The sequence below is a fragment of the Paralichthys olivaceus genome, chromosome 10, assembly GCF_024713975.1.
Source record: "Paralichthys olivaceus isolate ysfri-2021 chromosome 10, ASM2471397v2, whole genome shotgun sequence".
Classification (NCBI taxonomy): domain Eukaryota; kingdom Metazoa; phylum Chordata; class Actinopteri; order Pleuronectiformes; family Paralichthyidae; genus Paralichthys; species Paralichthys olivaceus.
Window position 1 is genome coordinate 2,604,592 of NC_091102.1, and position 22,558 is coordinate 2,627,149.

Here is a 22,558-nt window from a genome sequence, read left to right on the forward strand (position 1 = left end):
TGCTTCGTCAAGATTGTTCATTTTCTTCTAATTGTTTTATTTGCTCAAATGAAATTAATGAAAATAATTGTCAGGTCCGTTCCTGCTCAAAACAATTACAACTGCCTGAGTAAAAAAATTATAAATGATGGAAAATAAAATAATTATTTTTGGTTTAATTTGACTTAATTTTGTCCCTTGAGACGAAATCAAAGTTATTTCATTCAATAAGTGAGTTTTACAAATCGTCCAGTTTTGTTCTTTAAACTTTTTCTTTTTGTTTCCAGGAAACTTGATCAGATGATTGTGAAACAGAGTCGTGTTGCTGCAGCTTCCATAGATGTAATCAAAGCTGCTGAATTTAAAATAGAAATATCTTGAGTTAGTGGCAGAAAAAAAAAACTTTTAATCAAGATTATTTTCTGTGACTTTCAAAACAAATGAGAAAAAAACGACAATGCAACTTGATGAGTTTTAGAAAAAGCTGCGGAAACATCGACGACAGAAGCTTCAGGTTTTTTTCAAATCGTACAATTTATATATAAAACAAAGTGAAGCTGACAAACAGCCCCTCAACGTGTCGTACTGCATCAGGAACTGGAATGAAAATCATCAGATACGTGACGATTGTCAGGACCGGTGAAGCTCATTAATAATTAATAATAATAATTAATAATACTGGCAGACAGATTCAGTGGAGGCAGACAAACACTGTGCTTCTCAACATGTGTCCATCAGACGTCGAAGAGTCTGCAGCGATGAATTCATTAATATTCACACACATCGTTTAATCACTCAGATAAAAAAAAAAATGTTCGTACTCGTTCAGGATGGAGACATCGCTCTGTGCTCGTTGTTTTTCATACAAAGCTTTACGTCGACATTATGTACAAAAGAATTTTAGTTTCACATCAGTACCTACATGAACAAACACACTCGACCGACTGAAAAGAATGAGGCTGGAAATGTTTCCTGTTCGTAAGATCTTAAAAATGTGAATTAATCTGCAGCTCAAAATAAAACATAACAGCTAAACTACAATTCCCATCTGTGAGGGGACTTTCTTTTTTTCTTCTTCTAGATTTTTGTCATCAGGGAACAAGTCGGTTTTGTTGAAAATCATTAAAAGACAAACTCCTCAAGCAAAACCGCTCAGATTGTGAAAACACGTTTCATCGAAAGTACAAAATAAAAAGATCTTCAGAGGCAGCGAGATATTTAATTCCTGCAAGTTTCCCCCAGAGACACAGAGTGAAATATTATTTTCAGGATTCACTCAAATTAAAAACCTAAACATTTAGTCTGGAGACAAAACTGAAAACAGATTCCACTGCATCGATTCAAATCTCTTATGTTTCCTCAATCTTCAAATGAAGTTAATTCAAAGTTAATCCTTAACTTTTCTTCTGCATAATTAAACATCAGTGTCACCCTCAGGTCCAATATCTGAAAACCTGGAAAAACCTGTGAGTCATCTCTGAGTGAGATGAATTAAAAAAAAACAAAAAAACAGTATTTTGTACTTTTGGTGAATGTAAGAATCGACTAACACGCGTGGTGAAAGAAACCGTGATGGACATCAAGGCACTGGACACGTTGGAGACGATGGCACGTAGCTGGTGGACGGACAGAGGTGTGGGGGGGGGGGGGGGGGGGGGGGGGGGGGTCACAAATAACAACAATGACCTTGAGCTTGGTCTCGTGGACCATCTGGGGTTTTTTTTTTGTTTGGGACAGTTGACGCTGCTCGACAGACGTGTGCACGAGGCCACGGGATAAAAAGCATGAGCTCGTCTGTCCGTCACGTCTGCACGAGTTGTGTTCATCAGCGGGCAACATCCCAGTTCCCTCGTTAAACCCGTTTCCTCGGCCGTGAAACAGAAAAACATCCAGAGCGGTCACATCCGATGTTACCCTGTAATTCCTACGTCAAACAGAGGGGGAGACATTGACCTCCTGTTGTTCCCACGAGTATCGTACACGCTGAGTTACACAAAGACTGAAATTACTTCAATAAATCAACAAATCCTGAATCTGGAAACTGCGAATGTTTGAAAAACGATTCCTCATTTATCCACATAGCAGCTCATTCATTTCTGTTGATCGACTGTAAATAAAGATGGATGACAAAGTGAGATTGAAGTTCAGTTAAAACCAAAATGAGGATCGACAACATTCAATCCTTCATCACAGTCGATGTTAGATATTTTCAATCTGAAGTGTCAGACGCGTGGAAAAGTGGTGATGAAGGAACTGAGATGTTTCCCTCTTTCCTGAAGTGGCGACGACACACACAGTAAAATCCTACTTTGTGCTTCAGTTGTTAAAAACCAGCTCTGCTGCATGTGAACCTCCTCGTTGGGAGGAAGTCGAATATTTGGTTGCGACGACAAGCTGAACTCACAAAGAGGTTAAAGTTACATCGAACCTTCCTAACGATCTACTTCATTTTGTACAAACAGTTAAAAATGGCTTTTTTTTTCTTCTTTCTTTTTCATTTTTTAAGACAAAACGAGTCTCTGAGGCCGAGCCCATCAGAGGCCGAGCACCGAGGTCGGTTTGGATTTAAGCACCCGTGAGGAGAGAGGACCGAACCGCGTCGGTAGAACACGAGCATGCAGACCAGAGTCGGTCCAGATCCCGTTCCTCTTCAGCCGGAGCCGCTCGTTCGTCAGTCTGCGGCTGCTCCCATCTTTTTTTTTTTTTTTTTTTATATATTTTTCTTTTTTGTAAAAGGGCTCTGATAAAAAAACGATGTCGTCGCTCCTCCGGCCTGAGGACGATTCTTTACATGTTCCCATGAAAAGATTCAGACGCTGCAGTTTTCAAGAGTCAAACTTTCAATATTCAATCAACACGAGAAACGATCACATGAATGAACTCTAAGAAATTAAATTTATTATTTTATTAGTTTCAAATGATTCAGTGTTTATTTAAGTACAAATTTAATGTTTTTGTACTTTTTATTTATTTATCGATTTAAAGTAAAAAAATATTAAATTATATTAAAAAAAATCAACAAATGAAAATCGATGAGGTTTTGTTTTATATAAAAAATCCTAATAATTAATTCTTATTTAAAAGAATTTCAATAATTTAAGAATTATTTATTCTCTGTCATTTTCTTCATGTGATTATTTCTTGGTTTAATATTTGACGTTTTGCTCCGGAGCTGCATCATCGTCACTGTGTCACCACCAAGTCTCCACATCGAGGGAGGAGATTAAAAAAAAAACTGCTGAGGTCGGAGGTAGGAGGGTCAGAAGGTTTCCGAGTCCTCAGAGTCGTTCTCTGTGGTTCCCTCGCTGGAGGGTCGGGAGGGGTTCCTCTGGCTCCGCGGGGCCCGGGGGCCGACGCCTGGGCCGGGGCCTTTTCCTGCCGGGTGGGGGAGGTGCCTCAGCAGGGCGCCTGGGGAGGGGGCCCCGGAGCTGCAAGGGGAGCAGAAAGGCATCATGGTAGCCAGAATGAGAGCCAGGCAATCAGCCACCTCTCTGCTCGGAGCGCAAGCCAGAGCGGGGGTCAGACCTGAGGTAGAGAGACAGAGAGAGAGGGAGGGAGGGAGGGAGGGAGGGAGGAAGAGGAGACGTGGACGAGGAGGAAGCAGGGAGGCGAAGCAGGAGCAGGAGACAAAGGGACGGAGCAGCATTCCATTAGAGTTCAGCCAGCTGACGTCGGGGGGGAGGGGGGGGGGGGGCAACAAACACATTCAAATAAAGTCCAACTGAAATCTGATTTCCTCAAACACAACATTCTGCAAACGGAGGAAATAAAGTCTGAAGATCATCAGCGAGACAGAAGAGGAGAGGACCGGCAGGTTATGACAGATGTGTCCAGATGTCTTCGTGCTGTCCACCGCGCTGCAGTCGAGCATCAGCTGCGACGAGGGTCTGACGAACGGGTCGTTAACGAGGAGAGAAGCTGCAGAATGAAACGTGAGCTCTGCCCCACGCATCACGTGACTGTCTGTTTTCTAAAAGTTTTATTTACATATTAAAACTTCAGTTGGACTTTAAAACATCTGATGACACAGGACGAGCGAGCGAGCAGCGCAGACACAGCTTCAGTCAGGATTCCCACAGCGTCTTCGTGACTCTGATACAATTCATCAGAACTGAGATTATTTATCAGATGCTGAATTTAAAAAAAGTTTTTACTGTCGTCAACACGAGATCTCTGTCGTTCTGCGTCTCAGATCAAATGCTCCGACGCAGTTTTAAAATCCTTTGACCTGCATGTGACCAGTGGGAACCCTCTTAATTTGCAGAGCAAACAACAAACACATTTCATCACTGAAGCCGAGTTCATGCTGAAGCTGAAGAAACGCTTCGTGCCGACCGGACGTGCAGCTCTGATCTAAAAGCACTGAGTCGTCTGGATCAGACCAGAGCGGCTTCATCCTACCGTTCTCATCCACCGTCTGAACGTTGGCTCCTCGGGACAGAAGCTCCTGCACCGCCTGCTTCAGGCCGCTGCGAGCCGCCAGGTGGAGAGGACTGTGGGTAACGGAAGAGTTGAACAAGTTGTTAAAGAGTAAGGTGTCTCTGGACTGTGTCTGATCAGCTGCTGATTCCACGTCTACCTGCTGTACTCACGTTTGCAGCGCTGCATTTGTGGCATTAATGAGCGAAGTGTCCGTAAGTTTCTCCAGGATCAACATCACACAGTCTTCTTTTCCCTGCGGAGAGAAGACGACGAGTTATAACGAGAGAGAGAGAGAGAGAGAGAGAGAGAGAGAGAGAGAGAGAGAGAGGAAGGTCTGATCGCAGCGTTGCAGAGAAACATGTTGGGATTGAGATGAACGAAACATTAACTTCCCCTTGTGGACACTTACGTTACTGCAGGAGAGGTGCAGCGCCGTGTTGCCGTCCTTGTCCGTCGCAGTGATTTTGGCGCTGGCGCTGGTCAACAGCACCTCTGGAGACAGGAAACACAAATATGTAAAACATGAGCGGAAAATACCGGAATGATTCGAATAAATCAGCCTAGAAAATCGTCTCAGTACCGAGGACCCCGACTTTGCCCTTCTCAGCCGCCATCATCAGCGCCGTGCGACCCGCTTGGTCCACATCATCGACGGGCGCATCGTGCGAAAGCAGCAGCTGGACGCATTCGACGTGACCCGCGAAGGCTGCGGCATGAAGAGGAGTCCGGCCCTTGGCGTCCTTGCAGCCGGCGATGTCTGACCCCATGGCGTCCAGCAGCAGAGACGCACACGGCTCGTGATCGTTCACCCTGAAGATTTGAACACGAGAGTTCAGCGACTGGGGTCTGATTGTCAAACATGAACGATGCTAATAAAGTTTGCAGACTCACACAGCGCAGTGCAGAGGTGTGAAGGCGTTTCCATCGATGCAGCGACAACCTTTCTGCTCCAGCAGGACCTCGACACACCCCTCCTGACCTGCACACACACAACACACGTGTGTAGTAATGGAAAGAGTGTGTGTGTGTGTGTGTGTGTGTGTGTGTGTGTGTGTGGACACTGACCGTAGTAACAGGCCCAGTGCAGCGGCGTGTATCCGCTGTGGTCCCTCAGCGGCGGCAGGGACGGCGGATCAGAGCAGGCGATGCTCAGCAGCTCGCTCAGCCAGGAGGCGTGTCCCCGGGCCGCCGCCAGGTGGATGGCCGTACGACCCCGAGAGTCGCCGAGTAGAACGGAGGCCTCCTGCTCCAGCAGACACTGGATACACTCCTCCTGACCACACAGCAGCTGCACACAGCGTTAACGTCAAGTGTGTTATTGAAGAGGATAAGCAGGACGTGATGTCTCGTCTGTTTCCATTTTTAATTTAATGCATTTGTTAGTTAAAAAAACAAAACTCACCCCGAGGTGCAGAGCAGTGAGGCCGTGGTTATCCGCCACGTTGACGCTTGCTTCCCTCTCCAGCAGCAGCGACATGGCGTCCACGTGACCTCCGGCCACCGCCAGCATCAGAGGAGTCCTGCGGACGAGCGACGAGGACGGTTTGTGTGTTTGAGAAAGAAACAGGGGAGAGAAAACAGGAGGAGAGAGGAAAAAAAGGGACGATCACTCACTGTCCCTGAGAGTCAGCAGCATCCACAAGCTCTGCGCTGTCGGATTCGTCCAGCAGGAGGCGCACACACGTCGTATGACCGTTCATCACTGCAGAGAGAGAGAGAGAGGGTGGAACAGAGCGAGGGGCACAACCAGAGAAACGTTATTAATGGTCAGGAAATAGAAAAAATACTGTAATGTGCGTGTGTATAATGTATATATTCAAATATATGTGGAAACAACATGCTGCTGAACGTGATGAGCGTCAGTGACACAGAAACATGAACCTGAACGTACCTGCCAGGTGGACGGGGGTGCGTCCGTGCTGCGCGTCCGTGGTGCGCGGCGACGCCCCCTGGCTGAGGAGGGTGTGAACGCAGTCAGTGTGGCCCCGGAGGGCAGCAAGAGCCAGGGGGGTCCTCCCCACCTCGTCCCCCTGGTCCACCTCCCTCTCCCCCTGCAGCAGCACCTCCAGAGCCTGAGCGTGGCCGTGGTACGACTGCAGGAGGAATTTTTAAAAAACATTTTATCTGTTATACTTTTCGTTTGATCGCCTCTCAGAGCAACATGAACTCTAAACTTCCCGGAGAGAAAAGAAAATGTTTTGATCAAAGTAAAATTATTTCAGTTCTTCTCACATATTCGGAAAAACAAGAGTTCTGTGGAAAATGTTTTTAAAGTTTAAGTCAAGAATTGTTTTCGCATTGAACCTGGAAACTGGTTTGAGACTCACAGCGAGGTGCAGCGGGCTCCTGGCGCTCGGAGATTCGGGGTCGTCATGGCGACTGTCGTCTCTGTCCAACAGCTGCAGGACACAACAGGAAAGTTTCAGCCAGAAGAGAAGAAGATATTATGTGAGACGCAGGATTTAAGACAACATCATCCACTCACTTCACATCAAATGACGGACGATGAAACAACGTTAAAATAATAAATAATAATTCCTGCAGATGTTCTGAACCTAAGTGATTATTGAACTCATTAAACCCACAATCTGCATTAGCAGGTTTTTATTTTATGCTAAGTTAATAATGTTTGAGGGAAACAGCTTTAAAGCTTAAGACGCTTTTAAAAAATGATTTTAATCTCATTTAAGCGTAAAGATAATGTCAGGAAACGAGGCCCTGAATTGTGTTTGCAGTGAAAATGTGAAGAGAACTGATGCAGAGAATCGCCTGCAGTCACAACAACACAAATACTTCACATATTAAACACACATATTTCCTCCATGTGGCCCGAGTGAGTAAACTGACCAGTTCCAGACAGTGCCTGTGTCCGTAGGCGGCGGCGTAGTGGACGGAGCTGTAGCCCTGTTTGTCTTTGAGCGAGGCCGTCGCTCCGCTCTGCAGCAGGAACTCTAAACATCTGGAACACAAACACGTCACAGTGAACAGGCAGGATGGCGGCTCAGAGCACGCAGCTCACATGTGTGAATCTAACACGTCAGCCTGCTCGCGCTCTCTCACGTCCAATTATTTCAATACATTAAATATCCCACACACGTCTAACGAGCTTTTGAGACAATAAAACCAAAGATCGACCGACGCAGACATTTCATACTCTCTCTCCCAATTTATTTATAGCGACTAAATTAAGTATAAATACACTTTATGTCGCTGGTCCTGAGTTTATTGTTTCACAGCTGTCGGATGTCAATGTGCTCTACAGTTGGGACGAATGTTTCTTTATCTCCTGTGTGTTTCTGTCAGTGTGAACTCACAGTCCCGCCTCTTTCTCCCTCTCCGCCTGAACGCCGTCGCTCTCCGGCTCCAGAGCGACACGACGCCTGTGGAACAGAAGGTTGAGAGGGGGAGGTGGGAGGGAGGGGCACCAGAGAGGGGGAGGAAGGGTGAGACAAAAAGAGGAGGAAATCATCAACACTGTCAAACTACAAGTGGGAGGAGCGACTCAGTGTTTCGGGGCCGAGCGCTGAATCGTTAACCTCATCCGGTGAGGCAGTTACCATGGAAACAGTGAGGTGCGATCGCTCAGGTTTCTATGAGTCGTAACAGTGACTTTTTATCGACGGTAAAGTTCGTCCACCTCGGTCTCTCACCTCCTGTCCAGGTCCGAGGCAGCAGCGTAGTGCAGGGCGGAGCGCCCCCACTGGTCGGTGGCGTTAATGGCGGTGCCACAGGCCACCAGCGTCTCCAGACACTGATAGTGACGACTGGCGGCTGCATAGTGAAGAGGAGTCCTGAGGAGGAACACGTGATTCTGATTTATAAACTCAGGATGTTCACAACACGGCGGATGATCAGTTTTCATCACATTCGTTTATAAGTGTAGAATATTTTCTCAACAATGAGGATATCTAGTTTGTCGATGATTTCATGTGTTATCTGTTGGTATAAATAAAAATAGAAGATTCTTTTAAATCACCCAAAATACTCTTAAATAAATTCTTAAATAATCCTAATGTATGAGTTAATTACCCAGTAATCAGCAGCGTATAATTATCTCAACAACGGTGTCACGAACAACTTTAACTGGAGTATATTTTCTTTTACCTGCCACATGTGTCTCTCCTGTTGTGATCTCCTCCGCTGCTCAGGAGCAGCTTCACACACTCCACGTTACTGCACACACAGAAACACACACTAGGTCAGACTATGTAAGAATTACAATGACGTACTTTATGTAGGTTATGTTTTCAGTTTTTAGTCTTTAGCTGTTCTATTTATTTCTTTTCACTTTAAAAAAAATTCTGTCAATCTATGTGTCCCATAATGAACGGTGGTTCTCACCCTCCGGCGGCAGCAGCGTGCAGGCAGGTCCTCCCCAGGGTGTCAGGGGTGTCGATCTGGAAGCCTGCAGAAAGGACTGAGTCGTTACACATTATGCTAAACCTCCGACCTGAAGAGGAGGCGCAGGGAGGGCGGAGGGAGGCCAGACAACACAGGAGGGGCCGGAGAAAGAGAGACAGAGAGGAGGGAGACGAGAGAAAGACAGGTGTTAGTGCGACAGGTGCACAGAGGGGGTTGGGTGAAGCTGGTGCAAGATGCATTCACAGGAAAACACATGCGGAGATGTAAAACACGTCGTCATAAGGTCACAGAGACAAAGTGTCTTCAAAGAAACTCAGCTTCTTTTACAGGAAACTTTTAGTCTGTCCGGCAAATGTTTCAAAATGAATATAAAAACTTTCATAAAGTCCAGGCAGGTTCACAACGTCAGCGTGTTAGGGCCCAAAACATGATCTTGAATATTAGATATCGCGAGAATTAATTACGACAGCTGCTCCAGACGTGAGAGGCTGGACCTCGTTGAGTCGTTAAACAAGATCTGGAGCCAAAAAGAACTGTGGTCGTTCCCCTGCTGCTACTTCACATTCGTTTCATGGATCTTCTTCTTTTCAAAACTACACGGGTTGTTAAAATAAATAAATACATATTTCACTGCCAAAAGCAACAGGGAAACTTTTCAGGAAATGTAAATAAGACAGAACACTGAGTTGTCCAGAGGGAGAAGGTCCCAGCAGCGAGTCGTTAGTCTTAACGAGGCCTCGTCTGTCTCTGGAGCATTGTGACTTGAATTTGAGTTTAAATATGTGAATTCACCACGACCAGGACCAAGACTTCCTGAAAACTACACTTATACACTTACAGCTCATGTTCTAACTGAGATATCCAGGTCAACATCCTCATGGTTGATTAATCAAGTTAGGATTATTAATGAGAAACCTGAAGTTTTAAATTAGTTCACGTTAGAGACCAAAGTGAGCCGCAGCAGATTCACTGATTCACTCCCCAGACGTTTTGCTAACGACAACTCGGAGCTGTTTGAGCTAACATTAAAATAAATGATTCAAATCTATGTGACTTGTGGTAAAATGACGATGATGTGTATAGATTATTATGCAACACCACAGCTAATGCTATATTTATTTCAGGCGAAACATTAGCATCAGTCCAAACAGCGAGACAACAACCATAACATTTATTTTACCAGCAAATGTTTAATCCGGAAAAAATGACGAAAGACGCAAAACAAACGCTAAAGCTCCTGTATGAAGACCAAACCAAACCGTGACTCTGGCTACACAAGCTAATTAGCTTTAGCTGAACTTTTTCTTATTTCCTGGAATCTGTTTTGAGCTTAGCTTTGTTTTTTATCCACGTAACATATAATGTTGAGTTTAAACATTAAGTAAAACAAGAACAGGCTTTACATAAATCAATATAATTCAACATATTAAAGAACCATCAAGTCCAGTCAACACCTCTGATCATTATTAACCAGGTGTACCTAATAAACTGGAAGCTGAGGTTATTCTGCTTAAACACTTAAACATTGATAAAAGTCGGTGTCGGTGTAAATACAAATTAAAAGCTGAAGCGCTCCGTTACCAAACTTTACAGCCAGAAACTGAATCTGGTTTGTACGACTTCGTGCTCCTGTGCGTTACCTGAGGACAGCAGCTTCCGGCAGCAGTCGGAGTGAGCGTTCAGAGCAGCCAGGTGCAGAGGAAACATGCCGTGGACTCCTCGCCTGCGGAGAAGAAGAACAATCTCTCACTGAACATCGTTTCATCGCAGCGTTTGAAAACACAAAGAGTTAATAAAATCCAACCGGGTGCAGTCTGCTCCGCTGGTGATGAGCGTGTTGATGAGGAGTTCGTGGCCGAAGCGGGCGGCGATGTGAAGAGGGGTGTTACCGTCCTTGTCCACGCTGTCGATCTCCCCACCTGGAAAATATCACGTTCGTTCAAAAATAAGGGAGAATACGTTTCGAGTGTGTTTCAGAGAGACGCCGCACAACGAGGTCGCACCGTTCTGGATCAGGGTCTGAGAGCGAGTGAAGCGTCCGTGAACTGCCGTCATGTGAAGAGGACTCTTCCCGTCCCGACTCTGACGGAGAGAACACACGTGTCACAGAGTTAATTATTTCTTTACATTAATTTATCTACATTGCTATAAAGGATATCGTTCATATTCTACTCACCAGAATTAATAAAGTTTGATTTTAAAGGTTCTAACCAACAAATATTTTCATAATCAATAGATGTGATGATTCTTTTATCACTGATTCTGTTTGTAAAGTGAATTTTAAGTCAAAATATACTGAAATTCTCTCATTATTCTCTGAGGCCTCAACACATTTCAACAAATCCACACAGATGACTGGGAAAGTGGAGAATATTCAGATTTTAGAAACTGGGAACAGTGAATTTCTTGCATTTATAATTAAAAACAAACAATTAGTGAATCATTTCATCTCAAAAACAACCGTATCGTGTAGAGTGTAGAGAACTGGTTGGTGCTTGTGAAAATCGATATGATCTACCCCTGGACAGAAGTGTTTCACGAGCAGACCAGAAGAAACCGAGGAGAGCAGCTCTCATGTGAGGCAGGCGTCCAGTCGAACACATACCTGGACATTGACGTCAGCCCCGTTGTTGACCAGGAACTCCAGGCAGAGCGCCCCGTGTGTGGAGGCGGCGGCAAAGTGCAGCGGGGTGAAGCCCTTGTTGTTGGGCTGACTGACGTTGGCGCCGTAATCGATGAGCTCGCTCACGACGGCGTCCTGGCCGTTAAAACAGGCCACGTGGAGCGCAGTGTTCCCGAAGGCATTGGACTCGTCTATCTGTCGTCCGAGAGGAGAACACAAATCTGTCCCAGTCAGTGTTGTTTGTTAAACTTTGAGCATGAGCAGAGTTGAATTAGTGTTTGTCTTTTCAGAGCTCAGAGTGAAAACAATAGGAACAGTGTGTGTGTGTGTGTCCTGACCTCCACAGCCAGGTTCAGTAGGTGTTTGACCACAGCGATCTGTCCGCTGGACGCCGCCGTGTGGAGGGGGGTGTATCCCCGCTTGTCTTTACAGCTAATCTCTGCCCCCTGACTCACCAGCAGACACACCACGTCCAAATGACCTGCAGGGGGCGCACCAGAGAGCCGTTCAGTGACTTGGCTGAGACACGAGTTAACTGCAACAGAGACTAAAATCTGTGTTTGCTTATTTAACTTTGCTTTGTTAAACAAACTTCTCACCTGCTCTCGATATTTATGGCTCGTGACAGAACGGCACACAAAGATATTAAAGCTGAAACTAATAATTATTTCCTGATTATTTGGTCGATGAATTATCAGATATACAAACGGGATGTTCCTTAATATTTATATAATTAACTAATATTGACAGTTTTATTGGCAGTATGTGAATATCAATCATTTCTGTTTGTCTTGTTACTTGCTGATGTCTTTTCGACTCTTGTTGTCCCCGTCGTGGGACTAATGAAGGATTATCTTATTGTCTCTTATTTAAAACATAATTTGCGATCAAGTGGTTTTTTTTTTTACGTAAAACACATTTCGTCTTGTCCTGTTAAATGTGTCAAACCACCTCCTTCGTTCCGCTCTGTCTCGTTTCTCTGCTCCAGCTTAAATAAAATAGGTCCTTGGGGTTTTCAGAGACTAACAATGAGATGATTTATTTTTCCGGGCACATCTGCATCAGCCTTCTTCCAGGAAATAAAAGCAGGGTGTGTGAGATCTTTTTAACAAACTGTCTTTGTCTCTCACCCATGAAAGCTGCCCAGTGCAGCGCCCGGCCGTCTTTCTTATCGAAGGCGTTGATGTTGGCTCCTTTAGCGAGGAGGAGGTTCACCATCTGACAGAGAGAAGTGTAACAGATATTCAGAGTTTGAACGAGCACGAGGATGAATGTGAGGATGTTTGTGTGTGGGCGACGCTCTTTATATAACAACACTGTAAACACATCACTCGGCTCAGCTGTTGCGTAAACACTCCGGAGATAAAAGAGAAGCTGTCCATTCAGATTTCAAGAAATCTGCCGCCTCCCATTCTTAATTTTAGATTCAACACCTCCATGAAGAGTGTTTTTAAAATGAACGGCCTCAGAGATGCAGCTGCACTCACCCACCTGTTTCCTTCAAACTCATCAACTAACCACAACCTGAGGAGGGACGCATCAGTGAACACTCCACCAGTAACGCTGTGATAGATACGATCTCCTCACAACCTTCGAATCGTTTGAACAGCTTGTTTTGGGATTGATCTTAAATTGTTAAGGCTCTTCATGGTCCGACCCCAGAATATGGTCTGTAGTGTTGATGACCACTCAAAGAGCTTTACAGAACAGTTAATGTCTCCTGTCTGTTAACGATGTTTCACTCTGTGCAGCTGTGAACGTCTTCAGGGCCCCGACGCTCTGGAATTACCTGCCTGAGGAAACAAGGCTTTCTGAGACGGCGTCTTCTACTTTTTTCAGAAGGAACATTCCTGAATTTACTCAGTGTGCCAGGTTATTATTGTTCATTCATTATTATTAAATTCATATCCATGTACTTCCTTCTGTATCGTAACCTCTTGTTTCCTTTTTGTGCAGAAGTCATTATCTTATTTTCATGTGGTTGTGGATTGTATTCCTCCTGTGCCTCCATTGCATCGTATTGACGACCAGCCTGACAGGTTAACACAGGAAAAGCCAGCTGTGTGTGTTCCAGCCCAGAAACTGTGACAGTACCTCAGTGTGGCCGTTGAGGGCAGCGTGGTGCAGGGCGGTGCGTCCACCGCGGTCCGACACGTTGACACTACTCAGCAGCGGGATGATGACCTCGGCGCAACGCAGCGCGTTGTTGGCCGCGGCGACGTGCAGCGGCGTCTGCCAGTTCTTGTCCCGAGCGTTTACGTCGGCCGAGTGACGGATCAGAACGCGCACGGCGTCCTGAGGAAGAATCAAAGAGAGTGTGTGTTTTACACATACGTCTGTGCTCCCTCTGCACAAATTCCAATTTACCTCCATGTTTATGATATTTTATAAAACTTAAACGAGATCTGACGCAGTTTAAAAACCTGCTGTCTGTACACTACCCCGGTTAAAAGGTCACACAGTGCGATTCCTGTCCTCCACCACGGTAAAGCAAACGAACGAATGAGTAAATCATTTCAGACGCAGGTTTTACAGGTGAAACCATTTAAATCAACACTTCATATCTTCCTCCACTGTGAAGGAACTACACTCCACCTCTAATCTCCATCTGTCACTTATTCCAGTCATGTTGTTTTACCTGTTTGGACGACAGGAGAAAGTGAAAGTGGCTGACAATCACTTTGACACAGATCACAAAGATACAACTTTGGTATGTGACAGAGCAGTGAGGGAGGGGCGTGTTTACAGGTAAATATCACCAGCTCCGTGAATTCTGTGTCCCACTCACTGCAATGCCTGAGTTGTTTTAGGATTGGATTGTGTAGCTGTGTGTGTGTGTGTGTGTGTGTGTGTGTGTGCGCTCACTTCGCTCCGGGACGCCACAGCGCGATGGAGAGGGGTGAGCCACATGTTGTCTTTGGCGTTGACCCGTGCTCCTGCAGAGCGGAGAGATGGACATGATGCAAAAATTGAATCACTCAAGACTTTGATAAATCTGATTTTGTGGAAAAAAAAGCATCCAACACATGTTAGCTTTTGTAAAAACGAGCGAGTAGGTGTTGAGAGAAATTTTTCAGCCTCTAGAAAAAAAGAAACTTTGAACTGTTCCTCGTCCTTTTTTTCATGTTTAAAACCACAAGGACGGGAAGTTAGAAAGTCTCGTCATGGGACGTTTGACATTAATACGTTTTAATAGCAGGCAAATATAAGTCGGCATGTTGGGAGTGTAGCTGTGGACATGGAGGTGTCTGGGAGAGCACCTCCACCTGAACCTGAGGAGCAATCAGCACAGGTGAGGGCTGTTAGCTGATGAGCCTCAGGATCCTGCATGTCCACTGTAGCGTTCAATATGATATGAATCTAAAATATCACAGGACGAATATATCATTTTAAAAAAAGAACATCACATCTCCAGGCTGTTTGAAAACAAGAGAAGAAAAGTTAAAGACGTATCGAGGAGGAAGGAGGTGAAGAGGAAACCCGAGTTTACCAGAGAGGATGAGGAGCTCGGTGATCTCGGCATCGCCCAGGAACGCCGCTGCATGGAGCGGCGTGCGCTTCTCTGGATCCTGAGGGAGCATAGTAAGAAAGAATATTATCATATTCAATCTGAATGTCATTATTAAAGTATATAAGAGAATATCGCCTTTATATATTTTAATTCATTTAAATACTGTTGTCACTTCTGAATTTCCCCCAGGATAAAAAAAAAAAAATTTTAATCCAATAATCATAATCTATTAGTTGATTACATTTTATGAAATTAGTTTTAGTCTGCGAGAAAAATGTAGAGGAGTAAAAATCAAAGTATATTTCCTAGGACAGGTGAGGGAGTAGAAATATAACAAAGCATAAAGAACCTACACATTATTATTTAAAAAGAGTAATTTACAGAAAATTAAAAAAACTACTTTTACATTCCCCATTTCTCCAAATTATATAATAAGAGGTTTACGAATGAAAACGTAACACAAAACCATATTAAACACATTCACGTGCTTCTGTCTGTTTTGTAGTTATTTGTTTTCTGTCGTGCAGCACTTTGTACTTTGTGCTGAAAACTTTCTCTATAAATAAGTTGTTATATCATCCTGCGAAATATGATTGCATGAGTTAATATAGACAAAAGCTGATCGTAATCCTGGAGCACAAGAGGCCGAGCAGAGGATCAGTGACGTCAGTGTCAACGCGTCCATTGTTCCCATCACTGAGACCGATCAGCGTGAAACTTGGTGGAAGGATGTTTTTATGGATCAGGGAAAGAACGAGTTACATCTTCGTGTGGATCCGGATCTGGGGAAATTGATTTAAGCTCGAATGGGATTCCCCCTCACGCAGAATCCCACTGTCCACCCTACACGTCCACGTGACCGGGCCGAGCTTCTCCAACTGAACTCGTCTCATGTGGACAATGGCGGTCGAGACTGAACACGAGAGATCGAGAGTGGGACAGAAGACCAGTCCATGTGTGGACATTGTAGAAACATCTGTACCCACATGTGCTGACGTAAACAAACACAAACTCTGAACTTTGGCTCTTGACCTTTGCCCCCCTCCCCCCGTCCAAGCATCCTTGGGTGCCGGCTACAACAGGAAGTGGGGGCTCAGTTTCAGTTTAAATGAATTCTGAGCAGATTTTTCTGAATCTGTGCTTCATTATTTTAACTTTGCATCTTTTCAATAATTAACATTTTGAGTAAAGAGAATCACTTCATTATCTTTTTTCAAAGTTACTGGTATTGTCATTATATAGATATTTTGGAATCAAGACTCTTAGGTGCAGAAATAAATGAATCATGGAAAAAGGTTTTTGATCACTTGTGGTTCTATGAAGCGAAATAGTTTTAAGCAGGTCTCTGAATGACGAGTCAAACTAAATGCAATTAAGCTTAAGTATTCACACAATGTGTTTTGATGACCAAAACTGAAAACACGGAAACTTTACGTGAACGCACTTTTATAAAGAACAAACAGGATATTAATACTTTACTGGGCTTGTGTAAACTTATTTTTTAACTAAATTTCGAAGTAAAAATAAAACAATCAATGATTTTCAACACAAGTGTGAATCTGTTTTTGTATAAATAAGATATTTGAGTCTAATAAAATGCACACGCACAGAGATTAGACGCTGTGTTTCCTCACCAGAGCATTGATGTCTTCAGACTTGTATATGAGCATACGGATTTCCTCAGGGTCTCCACTGAAGATCGCCTGGACGAGAGGCGGCTGGAGAGAGAAAAGACAGAAGAGGGTGGGGGGGGGAGATTTTCAGCAACAAGCACCAGAGGACAACATGTGAGACAGACGAGGAACATACACACATCGATCTAAACAAGAGGGGCGACATGACTTTACTACATGTTGGAGAGAGAATATCTCCTGGACATTATATAAGAGGAGAGCGAGCGTGACCCTTATTCCCACGATATGGTGTGTGTGTGTGTGTGTGTGTGTGTGTGTGTGTGTGTGTGTGTGTGTGTGTGTGTGTGTGTGTGTGTGTGTGTGTGTGTGTGTGCAGCTGCTTGACTTTACAGACAGAGCAGAGAGGGTTAGTTACTGTGAACATGGACAGACCATGAGAAAAAGGGCCCCGGGCACCGACTGTGACTGACGGAGTTCCTCTGTGGTCGCTTCGCATCAATAAAATACGTCGTTTTGAGGTAATTTTAAGTTTAGTGGTGATTCTGTTCAACGTTTCAGTTGCTTTGAGTCTCTTGTTGGTTTGTTTCCCATCGTCTCTGCTGGTCACCTCCACCACAGAGGTTGTAATTGTGTTTTCTTTGTGTGTCTTAAATTCGATTACACACTTTACCACGGAACTTGGTGGAAGGAAGCCGTACGGCTCGGGGAAGAGCTCATTCAAACTTGGTGCAGATCCAGGAAGTTGTTTAACTTTCTCCGCAGCATTTCCCCAAAGAATTCAGTCGAGTCAATCTATGGCTGGATAACGAACGACGCTCTCACACGCAACAGAGTGACGTGTTCTCAGACTCACACTGAGGTCTGACTGCGTGGATAATAAAAACTTTATGAACAAGTTAGCAGTGATTTACGTGGCGAGATAGGACAACAGCCTCGGTAGAGTTATTGAACTTACTTACGTCTTATGGCCAAACCTGTTTCGTGGTTATTTTACATCTATTTTTACTCATTTCCGACTCATCTAGTCAAACCTGTTTTGCGTGTCTTTGAGCTCATTTTTCATCTGTTACGCTTCTGCTTTTACTTCTTTGTGTTTCTTCTTCTGACTTTCCAACATGTAGTCCTCTGGCTCTGCTCCCTGATCCGCTCTTTATCACCAACACGACTTTAACTACAACCTCTCTGCTGCCAAGAGAAATAAATGCTGTAGAAAATCTTTTGTAGATACAGATCATACAAATAAGATGACTGAGCAGAGGAGAGGCTTTAATGAAGGGCATTGTGCGGAGGCCACGTCTCTGAGGCCCTTATTTTCTTTCAGGGATCGCAGATAGGACATAAATAGAGGCCCTAGAAACACAGAGCATTGTGGGTTTTTTAGGAGCAGAGGCAAAAAAAAATGTCTGCAGTGCAACTTCAACATGAGGGTCGCCAACATGTCAAAGAGCAAGTGTTCGTACAAGTGTTTATTTTCCACCTCTAATAAAGGGGCAGTAACAAAACCTACATTTCAAATTGTTTAATAAAGTGTTTGAATCGTGGGCTGCAGGTTAGATGTGAAGCAGATCGAGCCTCACTTCACTTCCTGTATGTTTCATGTCGCCTCCAGCTTCACTTCCTGTTGCACAGTCGCTTCTTCTCAGAAACAAGAGAGAGGAACCGCAGAGCAGCTTTTCACTTCTGCTTTAAAAAAGGCACACAACGACACCACTTCCTCATCTGATCTTTTTTTCACCTGATAAAATTAACTCTGGTCTAACGCCATGTCACGGTCACATCATTTCACTCCTCGGAAAACAGGCAGGTTTAGATGTTTGTATCCGAGTTCTGCTCCCGATACCGAATCTGTTTTCACAACTGATTTGAACCTGGTGCTCCACAAAAAACGCTTTTCTCTCTTTGAGAAAAGGATTTCAAACGACTTCAGAAATAAAGTTGACACCATTTCAAACATTAAAGCCTCCAAAGACAAAGGTCAGAGGGGAGAGATGGTTGAGACTGTCACACCTTCTCCCAGTGATCAGGCAACGCTCCACGTTTCCACTGAAGTTTCAAAAGCTGTTAATCTGCGACTCAGGTTTAATCAGCGTTAACTTGAGCAGGAGGATAGGAGAGAGAAAGAGGAAGGACACACTTAAGTGTACAAGTAGTGAGCGAGGAGAGGAGAGATGTGGGGGTCGCAGCTGACACTTAAGCAGCATATGGCCTCTTCAGCTCCACATGCACTCACAAACACACACTGAGCGTGAAAGCATGAATTACAACACACACACACAACAAACAGTTCAGGGATCATCGAGGTGAATCGAACGTTTTAAACAACGAAAAAACTGATTCAGACGAAACAACCCAATAGTTGTTCTGGTAATGATGAGTCAAATTTGTTTTGTTTAAAGACACGATGAAGATTTGCTCTCGGGAGGGGACGTTAACTTAACTAAACAAGATTTTAAAACAGAACTTGTTGAGTAAATGTGAAGAAAGGTAACGATAAAGACGCAGTTTCATTTCATGGAAGGCGTCATTTCGTTTAGAAGTGGTGGCTCTCACAGATTTCTCAGCCAGACTCCACCAGCAGATTAAGAATTCATTTTTGCACCACACACACACAATCACACACAATCACACACAATCACATTTCTCCCTCACCTAACCAGTGTCACACAAACCCTGTTAGTAACTGTTTACGACAAGGTCACCTCTGGTCTCTAGGGAACTGCACCAGGACTCCGCTGATATAAGAGCAGCACGTACAGATTTCCACTTCTACCCTAAACAAACTTCCTCCATCAGATTAGCCGCGTTCTCATTCCACAGTCTCTCTTCAAACACACACGAACATGCAACACAAAAACGTCATGTGCCTCCAGCCCATCGCACGAGAAAGCTTGATTTCGTCTTACGCCTGAGGTGACAGGCCTGTACGTCTACCGCTCCCTCAAGAGTCCACGACACACTTGTGCTGTTGAGCTAAATCTGAATTAATAATTATTAATAATAACAATAAGAGAGTCTGGATGTTTCACCTGCACATGATACGACACAGGAAACCTGAATTTTAAAAGAGCGCCGCAGAGACGGACTGGAGCAGCGCTGTGGTGCAGAGTCAACAGCTTCCTGAGTGGAAACCTGGATTTTTATCTATGCACAAAAACGCCCTTCAGTCTCAGGCACATATTTCTATAATTAAAAATTAAGCTTGAGATTTAATTAACAGAAAACTGTTGCATTAAACCCATTTACACACTTTTGTCCTGTCACCTTTGGAGAGCGTGTTGCTTGTTGGGTTTTTCTGTCCCAGCTGCTCGACTTATTTTTTAACTGGGCGGGTAAAACCAGATTTTGGTGGTTTTACATTAGTTAAGAGGTTTAAACTGTGAAGGACGTCTGTCGGAGCCGGTCTGATTGTTGCTTGCTGGAAAATTTCTTGGTAAATCAGAGGAACAACTCTGAAGACACATATTCCTCAATTAAATCCAACTTACAGTTCCCAATAATTTCATTTTCTCCAAAATGCATCGCAATTAATCAACCAAGAAAACCTGCTGACAAATCACTGACAAAAGACTCATTATCACACCAGACGCTGCCAGAGAGTCATCACAAGTTTCCTTCAGAATCAAAGTGATTCACTGAGAGTTGCCATCGTCCAGTCGTACATTGTAAACAGAGACTTGCTTTTACAAAGGAAAGTGAATAAATGTGGCTTTAGTTACACTTTAAGTCACTGTGGCCTTTTTAATGCAGCATAGAAAACCCTTTAAAATTGCTGTATGTGTGTTTTAGTTGTTGCTTTGCGGCCGATATTAGCAATAATTCAAAGTAATATAACTCATCGATTAATATGACCACGACCAGCGTTTAAATTACTGAGCAGGATTACGAGGTGCAGGCCCAGGGGCCCTCGAGTCAGAGCCTGTAGATGAAGTTGATCGTTGGAAGTGAAAGAGCTGAGACCAAAAAAAAAAAAAAAAAATGCACTAAACTGCCAGAGAGACACAAACGTCCACAAAATTACTACAACAGCCAAAAGTTAGAAGTACTCTTCGGTCTGCGAGAGGCGATCGTAAAATTTAATTCAGGAGTTTTAAGAAGATACCCTTAATTGAATAAAGAACTGAATTCACTGCTGTTGGGAGACTTTTCATTAGGGACACAAGCTGCGTATTATGAGTCACTCTCATAAGCTCAACGGGATTTAACAACGGCACATCGTCATGTGACTCACACTGGATCAGCACATGATGAAACACAGCGAACACAAGAGAGAAGAATCTATATGAGGCCGAGCTGCTGCGCCGAGGAATCCACTTATCAGACATCATCATCAGCAGCAGCAGCAGCAGCAGCACGTTGTCTGAAAACAACAGGAAGTCCCTCAGTTATAAAAAAAAAAACTCCTCTTCCCTCCTTGAAGTTTAGAACAGATCTGATCTGACTTGAGCCGAGGAAGCTGCCTCACATCAGCTCTACAAAGACGCTCTCAGATCCCAGCTGAGCTTCATTCACCAACACGTTCACCAGGATCTCGTCTATGAAGCAGGTGGAAACTTCAGCTTCACCCTGTGAGTCAGCAGAAGTTTCCAAAACTAAGGTGAAGGGACCTGGGGTGTGCCCCCTCCCCCCCCCCCCACGTCCTTATAATGTCATACAAAGTGAGGGTTTCTCAGTTACGTCATCCTAAACTGAATATCTTTGTGTTTTGGAGCGACGGTCGGACAGAACAAGACATTTGAAGGCATCACTCTGGAAACTTTTAATAATCAAAACAGATGCTGATTGATTTGTAAAAACTCAACCACTTCATTAAATCGAGTAGTAGCAGCAGAAGCACCAGATTTATTTAATTAATTATTTAATTTTTATGCCAAAACTGATGAGTAACTGTGATCACGCCCGAGGAAATAATGAAACTGATGACGATAGTCTGGGTGAGTGGGGGTGCCCCTTGACAAGTTTCTGCCCTGGGGCCTTGGAGGAGGTTAATACGGCCCTGTCAATTAATCAATTAAAAGAGCAATGAGCAGATTAATCAACGACGACACTGATAACCGATCACTGCAGCTTCCCTCTGAGTTTCTGTTGCAGGAGTTCACTGCAGCGTGTACTGAGAGTACTCAGGTAAAAGTACTACGTGGGGAGAGTAGTTGAGTAAAAGTACTCCGTTACAGGAAGTGTGTGAAACAGTTTGATTCCGCTCCGTGAAGAAATTAAATATTAATAATAATAATCAGGTTTTTATTTCCCGTGTGTCGCTCGGAGTGAAAACACAAAGAGACACAAAAAAAAAAGAAGAAGAAGATAACAACATGTATCCCGAGCAGATGCTAAGCTAACGGCAGCTAGCTCCGGTACCTGCTCGGCCAGTTTGAGGACCGCCATCTCCGGGTCAGCTCCGGCGGCTCATCCACTCCCGCCGGCTCCGCGGCACCATGCACCGGGCGATGCTGCGCCCCACACCCGGGCTGCTGCTGCTCCTCCTCCGCCGCCTGTGCCCGCGCTGCTCTTCGACGCCCCGCTAACGGAAACGGCCGCTCGTAGCTCCCTAGCGGCGGCACAGGCGGGGGATGATGATGAAGGCCGGGCCGAGCACCAGGGCCATCAGCCCCGCTCCACTGACGCTATGTGCGGCCGCTCCGGGGTCGCGGGGAGGCGGGGAAGCAGGAACAGGAGCCGGGTCCTCCGGTGTGAACAGCCCACATGTATGACCGCTTCTGCCGCCGCCGGTTCTTCTGGGCTCCCTGCTGCCTTCCAGAGCCGTACACGAACCCACTCAGGACCGCGGGGGTAGCTCCTTCTTCCCCCGGTGTGCTGAGACACAAGCCTCCCGGAGAAGCAGCCAGGCAGCCGGGCAGGATCTCACAGGAAGTCGCTGCTCTCCTCCCAGAGGCAGAAGAAGCTTCAGCATCAACAACGAGCTGCGGCTCCTCTCTCTGCTGCCACCTGCTGGACACTACTGCACACACACACACACACACACACACACACACACACACACACACACACACACACAGAGGGAGACAGACA

At 44.8% G+C, this 22,558-nt stretch overlaps 1 protein-coding gene and 1 long non-coding RNA gene across 6 annotated transcripts; one reads left to right on the forward strand and one right to left on the reverse strand.

Annotated features, from left to right (window-relative positions):
- Positions 1–361: 361 nt before the first annotated feature.
- ankrd44 (ankyrin repeat domain 44) lies at positions 362–22,454 on the reverse strand. Of its 5 annotated transcripts, none has more exons than XM_069532549.1 (27): positions 21,887–22,454; positions 16,532–16,615; positions 14,877–14,955; positions 14,252–14,322; positions 13,481–13,681; positions 12,517–12,604; positions 11,725–11,867; positions 11,369–11,581; positions 10,767–10,845; positions 10,568–10,682; positions 10,404–10,486; positions 8,743–8,806; positions 8,506–8,574; positions 8,052–8,192; positions 7,716–7,781; positions 7,249–7,360; positions 6,729–6,800; positions 6,293–6,494; positions 6,016–6,103; positions 5,804–5,921; positions 5,467–5,689; positions 5,293–5,380; positions 4,982–5,211; positions 4,811–4,893; positions 4,572–4,654; positions 4,381–4,472; positions 362–3,407 (listed from the first exon to the last, which is right to left on the reverse strand). In XM_069532549.1, the coding sequence occupies exons 1-27, from the start codon at positions 21,911–21,913 to the stop codon at positions 3,376–3,378; spliced, it is 2,946 nt and encodes a 981-aa protein (XP_069388650.1). In that variant the 5' UTR covers positions 21,914–22,454; the 3' UTR covers positions 362–3,375. The 5 variants fall into 5 exon arrangements, 4 of the variants coding, with proteins under 4 accessions (XP_069388650.1, XP_069388648.1, XP_069388649.1 ...); XM_069532547.1 differs by having other exon boundaries at positions 362–3,504; XM_069532548.1 differs by having other exon boundaries at positions 8,743–8,851.
- LOC138411775 (uncharacterized) lies at positions 12,914–13,480 on the forward strand. The gene is made up of 3 exons (XR_011244275.1): positions 12,914–13,054; positions 13,138–13,258; positions 13,343–13,480. It is a non-coding gene; the product is annotated as an uncharacterized lncRNA (long non-coding RNA).
- Positions 22,455–22,558: the final 104 nt, after the last annotated feature.